Consider the following 10,683-nt stretch of genomic DNA (forward strand, 5'->3'; position numbering starts at 1 on the left):
CACATGTAGCCTAATTTAGCAAAGTTATTATCAATCTCTTTGAAAGCTACTTTCACAGTGTGGATGACACGACGTGCTTCGAACTTTTGATTATCAAAGATACAATTGTTTCTCTGCATCCAAATGGCCCAGATGACCGTGATGATACCCGTTTTCCAGAAATTACCGATGAGGGGACTAAGTTTATACTGCCAAGCTACCACCAAAAAACTATGAATATCACTCTCTTGCAACCCTTGATTGAAATTGAACCACCCAAGGAACGTTACCCAAATATTCTTCACACGCTCACAATTCCAGAAAAGGTGATCCTGAGACTCACTTCCTTTTAAGCAAAGCAAACAAACGTTAGGCGTGATCATACCGTAGCGGATAAGGCGATCATAAGTCGGCATTCTATTATGAAGAAGACGCCAACATATCAAGGAACGTCGAATCGGAACAAAGGATTCCCAAAGCCAAGAACCCCAAGACACCTTCGGAAAATGATGACAATGCTTGTTGAAGGCCAGCGCAGTAGTGACATTCCCGTGCAACGAGGGTTTCCAGAAACGCACATCTCCGTCAGTGCCCAGAGGAGTGAGCAAAATATCACACACTATCTCCGGAAAAGCATTAACAAAGGCTTGCGTGAAATGCCAGACCCCATCATAGAAGTAATCTGCCACCGATTGAGTAAGAAACGGAAGCATGAAATGTGGAATACCGCATTTATTCAAAAGATTATACCCAAGCCAGTCGTCATACCAGAACGAAGTAGAAGCGCCATCACCAATATACGAGTACGAATCCGCCACCAAACCATCAATTTCCTCACGTAAGCTCATCCAGATAGTAGAAGCAGCCACCAGAGATTTACTACGCCCAAAGCGATCGAGATATCTATCTCTAAAGCATACTATACATAGTTAAATGGAACAAATCCTAATTAATTAATTAATAATTACATAATTAAACTAAAGCATACAAATTGAAATTGAATGTAAAAAAAAAAGGTAGGATACCAAGTTTGGTAGACTGGATCTCGAGTGCACTTCTTTAAATACAAATTACTACATAACATATCATGACTTGAATATATTATAACATAATTAAATGACTAGCTATTCATTTTAATCCAAACTAATTTTTCTAGCTATCTATAAAAACAAAAGATATAATCTAACAACCATCGACGAGATTAGCCACTCATGACCTACACAAATGTAGGATTTTACCCCAATATTATAATCCAAAAGCAATAATTACCAAGTGAAAACGCCAAGAAAATTTGCCTAACCGAATAATCTACACTTCTTGTAGATTAGCATAGTACTAATTATTTTTCTTTAAAAAAAATCAGTACTAAAATGATCCTCCTCTTGTCCCTTTCGATGTCCCCATATTACCCCCAACAAAGACAAGAAAGAAGCATCACCCAGGGGCATTTCCGTCTTTTGACGCAGTCCACCAGCTACCCAAAATCAGGAGCCTTCAAAAAGCAAACGCCAAAAAGTTGGTCACACACACACAACACACAGTGAGCATGAAGACCAGACGAGTCAAAGAAGCTCATTTATTAATTTATTTATTTTTTGTTTGTAACAACAAGAAATGCTCCCACGAATATTTTGTGACACGTAAAAATAAGATTTTGTTTTAAATTAATTATTTTATAAAAATCGTGTCTTATTATACAAACATGTAAATTTTAATGGTATGGTCGGATATGTTTATAATTTATATACATGTATACGTGTCTCAAACTCAATTTAAAATTAATTTTACTGAAAATGGAGAGGATAAATATATTTTCCTGATAAATATAGCTAGTGAGTGTGTGCGCGGTGTATATATACGTAATTAGTTGATAAATGAATAATTAATGGTTGAAATTTTTTTTATATATAAATTTATACAATATAATATATTGCAGAATATTCATATAATATATATGAGTTTGAGAGACGTAAAATTAATACAAATATACATCTGATTACGAACATCCAATTAAAATCATATATTGTACATAAATTATGAATAGTTTTTTTATGAGACATGTAAATCTAATTTTTGTCGAGATAAAAAGATAATAAAATTTATTAATCTAGATTATGTGTAATTATTTGATAAATTAATAATTAATGACTGAAATATTTATACATATATATAGATATATAATTCATATAGTAGAATATATTGCAGAATATTCTTATAATATACATATTTTAGAGAAATAAAATTAATACAAATATACATATTATTAGGAACGTTCAGTTAAAATAAAATCATTTATCGTACATAAATTATAAAAATTTGCATATTTGTAATCTAATTTTTGTGGAGAAAAAATAAATAATAAAATTTATTAGTTTAGATTGTGTGTAAAGCTAATATTATATATGTATACTATTAATTTTATTTATTAAGATTAATGAATTTTTATATAGAATGTACTAGTTAATTAATGAATATAAATAATGGAGAATTTATATAATGAATTATTGTAAATAAAATATAATTATTGTAAATAAAGAAGGTTTGAGGATTTTTTTTTTTTTTTTGAGAAGAGGTTTGAGGAATTTTTAAATACTAGAATTCGAGAATGTGGCATAAGAGTATCAATTTTCTAGTACAGTATTATATAAGATGGAAATATAGGCATGCATGTTCTCTTTATTGTGCAAATTAACTTTATTCATATGGTGGGCTGCTCCTCAATGATTTTCTCTTTTCCCTTTTCACTCATCCCCACACTCATTTCTTTGTCTCTTTGAGAAGGAAAACAAGAAAATTTCCAAGAACTGGTTTTTTTTCCCTGATTCTTTTTGGGTTCTGGAATTTTGCATTTTCTTGTTTGGAACGTGATATTGGGTTTTACCAAACAAGGCTTCGAGCTCAAGAGAAGGAGAAAATGATTGCTTTTCCTTGCTGCAAATTTTGTGAGGGGTTGTTTCTTTTGCTTCACTTCTGTGAGTTCTAAGGTGGGGCAAGGCTGTTTTCTGCGGTAATTGCACCTTTTGCTTTATCTTGGAGTGCAAGTGTGTGTAAAAATGCTGTCTTTGTAATGATATGTGCGTGTGTGGTGTGTGTTGTTTTCTTGATTATAATGTGCCCCGGCCCGGATTAGGCACTTGTTATGATTATTGTTAGATTGCTTGTCTGTTGGGAATTTTTTTATTCATTTCAATTCAAATGGGATGAAGAATTGAATGGTTAATTGCCTTAGAATTATCAGTAGGGTCCACTAATTTGTTGGCATTGTGGTATAAGATCTTGATTGCACCTCACAAATGCAGAAAAGAATATTAGTTTCGTAGCTACAAATTTTCTTGAAGATATGGGTATGAAATTCCATTTAATGGTACTCTGATTTAATCACTTGTGAATTTCTCTGTTATTTGTATGCTTCTTTAAGGATTGAGTTTGAGTTGATTGTGTGATTCTTGTTTCTAAAGGCTGATGTTTGTCTTCATTCTGACATATTCACCAACATGTTTTGGCCATACTTGAGATCAAAATTTCACTTTCTTATGTTTGCTTGTCAAATAATCTTGAAATTTTTGCACAAAAAAGTTCGGAATTTAGGCTATTGTTCAATGCAATCTTTGATAAGCATGTTTTGTGTAGTATGTACTGATCAATTTCCTGTTTTCATCCGGTTCAGGCGGCTTATCTATCAGTGATGCTAGATTGAGCCATGGACTTAGACTTCGACAAGTATTGTCTTGTAGATGGAAGTCCCACAACCGTGCTACCCGTTCCTAGGCCTCGTTCGTGTGTTGCAGGTAGAAAACCAAGTGGAAAGCGCGAATTTGGGAATGAGACACCAAGCCCCACTGAGTTTGAGATTGATTTTGGTGACTACTGTAGCGGATCGTGTAGAGATGTCCGGTCCCAGAGAATTAGTGGTGAAGTGCTGAAGAGAGGATCGGTCTATCAAAGCTCCAAAGAGGCAAAACTGATTCAGGAAACGGATGCTGCTGTTGGGAGGAAGAAGATTGAGTTCTCTCCACGAACTGCATCCTCACTCTCAATAGAAATCATTGAGTCATTGTGCAATTCGGATGAAGAGAGCTCGGTGATGTCTTTCTCAGAACAAAGCACGGCTTCAGGTTATGCAAATGGCGTAGAATTCTGCTATGATGATTCTACTGAAGAAGCTAGTAGTCCTCGAGGAAAAGATGTAGCTCTCAGTTTGCACGGGCCGTTGTCTGCAAGATTTGGTTTGCCCCATTCACCTGCCAATTCAGGTCGTGATAGCTCAAGAGCCAGCAGCAGTTCGAGGGGCAGGTTTAGCCACGTCAGAAATATGCTCGACCCTTTCGTTAAATCCAAGTCTCGCAGAAGTCCATTGTGTAGTTTCAACAAAACTCATGGCGAGACTACAAGTGGTAGACCGATGTTGGGTGACATATTTGAGAAGCCACACCATGTGGAATATGATCATCAATATGAGGAGAAAAAAGAAACCCATAATTCAGTTCCACGGTGTTCTCCTGCACACCTGCACGGCCTTCTCAAGATGGGAAGCAAGCACGGTGCACCATTTTTTCAGTTCTCAGTCAAGTCACCGGAAGATTTTTATGTGGCAAAGACGTGGAAAGTTGAGAATGCCTCGACTTGGATTTACACGTTCCATGTGTTTCCTAATAGAAGAAAGCGCGGTGCTAGTGGATGGGGGCTTAAAGAATGCAGCAGAGAATCATCTATGGTTGGATGGATGCAAGTTTCGTGTCATCTGCATACAGAATTTGAAGGTGCAGGACAGTCGAATGATTCCATGATGACAGAGTTTGTGTTATACGATGTTTTACATTCAAGAAAGAGCATCGGTGACACTGGTCAATTTATGTCATCTAAATTGCACCCGGAGCTAGAAATTGCAGCCATTATTATGCAAGCCCCGTTGGAGAAAAGGGAGAGCCTCAAATTTAAGAGTGGTGATAAGAAAATTGATGAGACGTCTCCTAACTTGCTAGATCATTGTCGGGTTGTAAAAGCAAAGGAGGGCGTTTCTGATACTTCAAATCCGGGGAAGATGCACGTTGTGATACCAGCTGGAAACCACAGTTTACCCGCCAGTGGAAGCCGTGGCCCTTCACCATTACTAGATAGGTGGAGGTCGGGTGGAGGATGTGACTGTGGTGGCTGGGACATGGCCTGCCCCCTTAGTGTTTTCACGAATAAGATTGCTGAGGAGCATCGGACAGAGCTCTTTGTTCAGGTACTTCCCCATCTTTACCTAATATCACACGTTTTTGCCACTACCCGTAGTTGATGTGGTTCCAGTGTGGAGTCATTGAGTGGTGATCGATACTCCAATATTGAATGTTGCGTTACAAAACTTCTTGTACCGGAAAAGTGCTCGTCTTAACATCCTATATTGTTGAATTGAACTTCCAAACACTTTTGAAAGTTGCATCAATTGCAAGGGCAAGCATGAGCATGAGTCCTTCCATATAAGTTTTAGTAACACGATCTTATAAAAGCATTACTCTATTACATTGAAATCTTTAAAAGATCCATTTTTAGGAACCTATATGATTATATGTCATCAACCATGGAATCCTTAGAGGTGCATTTGCTTTATTCAAAGTGCTTTGCTGTTGATGATACTTGAGCATTACCTACTTCTCGCAGGGAAGAAGAGATAATACACCGGCATTTACCATGAGGGTGATCGAGGGTGGGAAGTACGCAGTTGATTTCCATGCACAATTATCCTCGCTGCAAGCATTCTCCATCTGCGTTGCTATCTTGCACGCTGCAGAGGCCTCCCCCACCGGGCGGGAGAGGAGCAAGCCGATGCTGCAGAGTGATGCGCTCAAGGTATACACCGAGGAGGAGATCAAAACCATGCTAGATGCAATAGCAAAGGAAGAGAAATCCAAAGTCAAGAAGATAGAACAAGCTGTGCCATCTTTTGTGCTCAGCCCACCATTCTCTCCAATAGCTCGAGTCTAGGCTTTTTACACGAGCTAGCAACATTATCTTCGACCCTAGGTAGGCGGAAGTTCCCGAGGGCAATCTCGAGATTGCACCTGTGTTTTGGTGGAGACAACACAAGGGCTGAAGAAGCAATCAACATTGTTGGCAAAGATGGTGATGCTGTGTCACTGCATTCTTTCATGGTATACTCATCAGCCTTTCTTCATGGCCGAACATCAAGACACGCAGATTAGGTAGTCGTGACGGAGAAGTGGTCGGTAGTCGTCGCGATGGAGAAGAGAATAGTGGTTTTTGATTTATTCTTTCTGTAACTTAAGGTGGTGGGAGGAGAATGTATATCCTGCTTTCTGCTGAGTTACTGATAGGATTGCAGGATTTTTTTTTTTTTTTTTTATAATGATATATAGTACTCCATAAAGTATTATTAACGTCTGTCACATGTATAAAAGTTATAGCGATAGCGTACATGTAGAATGTATTGTATTTGTAGTAACGATAATAGAAGATGGAACAACATTTTGTGATAGAATCGATCGCTCATTGGTGAGAGTCTAATATGCTCCTTCTCTACAATTTTTTTTTTTTAGTTACAATTCACTCATACAGTCATACTCATATTCACGCACATTGAGTGATTCAATTAGAACTCTCAGGTTGTCGATGAGGTCTAGCTCAATTGAAAAAATTGAAGCACCTAAAGACTCTCCTTTGTGAGAGGTTGAAATCTCTCAGATACACTAGTTGGTTTCACCAATTGAGCAACATGTTTCTAATTTTTACCGTGAGAGCTCGTTTGATACATGATATGAGATAAAGTGTGATATATTTAATTGAAATACTCCATCTTTTATTATATAGTAGTATCATTTTAAATTTGTATAATATTATCTAATATTTAATTTATAAAGAGTGTTGTAGGTATATTATATACTATAATCATTCGTGCCAAATGAGTCCTAAGTAAAAGAAAATACACATTATTTTTTTTGTTATTGGTTTACACACCGACAAAAAGTATTACTCCCTCCGTCCCATGAAGCATGACTCAGTTTTTTTAGCACGAGATTTAAGAAATTTGTATTTTGTGTGTTAAGTATGATAGGTGAAAAAGTGAAAAGGTGAATAAAAGATAAATTTTTTACTATTTTTAAAATCAGGTAAAGTTTCGTGGGATAAATCAAAAAAAAATTGGGTCATACTTCGTGAGACAGAGGAAGTATATGTGCATATAAGATATCGACTTACAAAGCAGATGTGGTTTGAACATGTAACTTTTCACTTGGGATCTTTTATCTCAACTTTAGTGTCTCACTCTGTGTTTGACTGTCAATTTTTAAATTACTTAATTTTTTTTCTTCAAGTTCACTGTGTTGTGGTTTAGTTTAATTTTACAATTATTAACTAAGGTTACTTATCTAAAAGGATGTTTAATTCTTCTTCTTTTTCTAATATTTAATTTGCATTTTGTAGGTAAAAATTTATTTGGGTTGGTTATTCCAAATTATGGTATAGAATTTATTATACAATAATATATTTTTATTTTAAAATAGTTTGGAGAGTTAAATATGTCTTCAAGTAGTATAATTTAAATGCTTATTTGGACACATTGTTCCTGTTTTTTATTTTAAAATTATGAGGTATTTAGAGGCTCATGGGTATTTAAATAAGTCTGCTAAAGTACAAAAAAAAAACTAAGGACTCTAAGTAAGAAATAGCTCTTCGTCTAGGGTTTGTTGCAGTCGGAAAAGACAAGCCTTTGAGGAAGCAGCCATGGCGAGCGGCGGTGGGCAAAGGGTGCTGTCGACGAAGGAGGCCGACATTCAGATGATGTTGGCATCTGAAGTTCACCTAGGCACTAAAAACTGCGATTTTCAGATGGAGCGCTACGCTTTCAAGCGCCGCAACGATGGTAAATTGCGATCGAATCAAAATGCCGTTTGGTGATGACAGATTTTCTTTTCTATAGTGCTAGTTTTACTATTTTCATTTTTTTTATGTGTGTACAATCTCCGGTTTGTTATGTGAATGGATTTAAGGTTTTGAAAACCATAGGGGTTTATGTACAATTCGTTTGTCGCAGCTTTTAACTGCTTGTCGTTTTGGGTGAATTGCTTTTCTATTGTTGCTAGGAACACTCATTTTGGCATTAGGAGATACACTTATTGGTTTCCTTTGACTGATTATCAGGATTGAGCTCTGTGAAGTTTTTGATGAAGTTGATATATGTTTCCTTGAATATTGTAGTTGCTTCAGAATAAGTAGTCGGGATTTTCTAATTGTCTGCTAGGATGATTATAGTGTGGATATGCCTTTATCAATTCTATTGTCTGTTGAGCTCTGTAAAGTTTTTGATGGAGTTAATTTATGTTTCCTTGAATACTGCAGTTGGTTCAGAATGTAGTCAAAATTTTCCAATTGTTTGCTAGGATAATTACAGTGTGTATATGCTTTTATAAATTCTATTGTCCGTTTCTCTTGAATTGAACCTCCTAAGTTTAACAAATGCTTTTGAGTTAGTTAAGTTTATAACTTTTGCTGTCAAAGGTCGCAAAACCAATCAATTGCGTTGTGATGTTGACTTTCCCCATGTTTGTCTGTGATTTGACTGTCTAACTTGCCCATATGATAAATCGATCAGGAATTTTTATAATCAATGTTGGGAAAACGTGGGAAAAGCTTCAAATGGCTGCAAGGGTTATCGTAGCTATCGAGAATCCCCAGGACATCATTGTCCAGTCGGCCAGACCATATGGTCAGAGGGCCGTGCTAAAATTTGCCCAGTATACTGGCACTCAGGCAATTGCAGGACGACACACCCCAGGAACTTTCACTAACCAGCTTCAGACATCGTTCAGTGAGCCGAGGCTCCTCATTCTTACTGATCCGAGAACTGATCACCAGGTCATTGCTCACTTATAGATTGGTTTTAACCCGTTGTAGTTTCATATTATTTTGGTTGGTGTTATCTATCATTGCTCTGATATTCTATTCTTTAACAGCCTATTAAGGAAGGTGCTTTGTCTAGCATCCCTATCATTGCCTTCTGCGATACAGATTCCCCTATGCGCTACGTTGATATTGGTATCCCGGCCAATAATAAGGGGAAGCACAGCATTGGCTGCCTGTTCTGGCTGTTGGCCAGGATGGTGTTGCAGATGCGTGGAGTAATTGCTCCAGGACACAAATGGGAAGTCATGGTAAATAAGTCTTAAATACTTGGTCTCGTTATAATACTTTCTTGCGAGGCTGTGCTTTTTTCTATGTTTTTTTCCGAGTTTATTTAACTTGTCGTTTGCAGTGATGTCTCAATTAGAATTTTTTTGGCAGGTTGATCTGTTTTTCTATAGGGATCCTGAGGAGGCTAAAGCAGAAGAGCTCGAGGAGGTTCTAGCTCTCCCTGATTACGGTGATTATAATGCAGCTGCAGGTGGTGATTGGTCCAGTGCCCAAATTCCTGATTCCCAATGGGCACCTGATGCCACTGGTACAATTCCTCCTGTCGCAAGTGGTTGGACTGCTGATGCAGGTTTGTATTGTCTCTACTAGGTTCTATGATATCTACGAATTGTGGTTTTTAAATTTCCATCATCTATTATTTGAGATTTATTGTTGATGGAACTACTGTGGATGTGATAATATTCTAGGCTGAATGTATTTCTCGGTTTAGCTATTGTTGTCAATTGGGAAGGCTACATGTTTTTTGTTTCATGCTAACTCGTGCATGCTGGTAGCGCGCATCTTACAATTTGAAGTTCTGATTATTGCTTTGAAATTTAATTACATTATGGTTTCGGGCATTCTGAATTTGTTCATATTGCAAACCTAAAACTGTGCAACTAATTGCAGGTGTCGGAGGCGATGGATGGGATGCAGCAGCTGCGCCGCCAGCAGAAGCAGCAGCTGCCCCCGTCGATGTTGTTCCTGGTGTTGCTCCCGCAGTTGTTCCGACTGGCTGGGAATAGACAGTATCCAGTTTGATGTTTTTCTTTTCAATGCAATTTCTCTTATCCTGGTGTTTAAAATTTTGTAGTATGGTTTAGAGACATCAGGTCTTAAGGTTAATTTAAGTCTGAATTTTATTTGCTTGATGCTCTTGCTCATGACTAATATCAAATGAACACTTCTAATGAAAGAAAAGGAGTGGTGTCGTTATTCAACATTTATTCTATTTCTTCAAATTGAGATTTTATATTACAAATCTTCTGCTTTAACACCATTATTTACCAATGTTGTGTGCCAGTTGTGCTTTATTGCAAAAGAAATTAGAAAAAAAAAAAAGGTTTTGATGGCTGATTGCAAGGAAAAAAAGAGATGCACGGCATATTTGAATTATATTAATTGACTTGGGCAATGTGATTTTTTGTTCTAAATCTCCATGTGAGGCCTATTAACTTTCTTTTTCCTTTCTTGAGGTTATTTTTGTAGAAATTGGTTCTGACAAAAACAAAATAGCATAAAAGCTTGCGGTTATCAAAATGTCACATCCTTTCGTATATTTTTCTTTAAAAATATTAAACTTAAATTCTCAGCCATAGGTATAAAAAGTATGTAGGGATATTCGTCAATAATTATGGAATCTAACTATATTGCATAAATATGTGAACTCTCTCTCATCAATAATTATGGAATCTAACTATATTGCATAAATATGTGAACTCTCTCTCATCAATAATTATGGAATCTATCTATATGCATAAATATATAAATTCTTTCTCCTCCTCTCTCTATTCATCACGTGCTTGCGGGCGCAGT

General features: G+C 36.7%; 2 protein-coding genes across 5 annotated transcripts; both read left to right on the top strand.

The window, feature by feature from the left end:
* The first annotated feature begins 2,595 nt into the window (after positions 1-2,595).
* LOC130994839 (uncharacterized) lies at positions 2,596-6,457 on the top strand. Of its 4 annotated transcripts, none has more exons than XM_057919937.1 (3): positions 2,596-2,963; positions 3,647-5,206; positions 5,623-6,457. In XM_057919937.1, the coding sequence occupies exons 2-3, from the start codon at positions 3,680-3,682 to the stop codon at positions 5,944-5,946; spliced, it is 1,851 nt and encodes a 616-aa protein (XP_057775920.1). In that variant the 5' UTR covers positions 2,596-2,963; positions 3,647-3,679; the 3' UTR covers positions 5,947-6,457. The 4 variants fall into 4 exon arrangements, with proteins under 4 accessions (XP_057775920.1, XP_057775919.1, XP_057775918.1 ...); XM_057919936.1 differs by having other exon boundaries at positions 2,631-2,986; XM_057919935.1 differs by lacking the exon at positions 2,596-2,963 and adding an exon at positions 3,046-3,343.
* A 1,073-nt stretch (positions 6,458-7,530) lies between these two features.
* On the top strand, positions 7,531-10,094 carry LOC130994919 (40S ribosomal protein SA-like). Its single transcript, XM_057920058.1, has 5 exons — positions 7,531-7,840; positions 8,570-8,832; positions 8,931-9,128; positions 9,259-9,457; positions 9,778-10,094. The coding sequence occupies exons 1-5, from the start codon at positions 7,702-7,704 to the stop codon at positions 9,891-9,893; spliced, it is 915 nt and encodes a 304-aa protein (XP_057776041.1). The 5' UTR covers positions 7,531-7,701; the 3' UTR covers positions 9,894-10,094.
* The last annotated feature ends 589 nt before the right edge of the window (positions 10,095-10,683 follow it).

The sequence above is a fragment of the Salvia miltiorrhiza genome, chromosome 7 (genome assembly GCF_028751815.1).
Source record: "Salvia miltiorrhiza cultivar Shanhuang (shh) chromosome 7, IMPLAD_Smil_shh, whole genome shotgun sequence".
NCBI classification, from domain to species: Eukaryota; Viridiplantae; Streptophyta; class Magnoliopsida; order Lamiales; family Lamiaceae; genus Salvia; species Salvia miltiorrhiza.

Bases quoted from the DNA above. Each gene is read 5' to 3' on its own strand.
- LOC130994839 (XM_057919937.1), top strand. From the start codon at position 3,680: ATGGACTTAGACTTCGACAAGTATTGTCTTGTAGATGGAAGTCCCACA. The intron at 5,207-5,622 runs GTACTTCCCCAT...TACTTCTCGCAG, and splicing joins GGACAGAGCTCTTTGTTCAG to GGAAGAAGAGATAATACACC.
- LOC130994919 (XM_057920058.1), top strand. From the start codon at position 7,702: ATGGCGAGCGGCGGTGGGCAAAGGGTGCTGTCGACGAAGGAGGCCGAC. The intron at 8,833-8,930 runs GTCATTGCTCAC...ATTCTTTAACAG, and splicing joins ATCCGAGAACTGATCACCAG to CCTATTAAGGAAGGTGCTTT. The intron at 9,458-9,777 runs GTTTGTATTGTC...AACTAATTGCAG, and splicing joins TGGTTGGACTGCTGATGCAG to GTGTCGGAGGCGATGGATGG.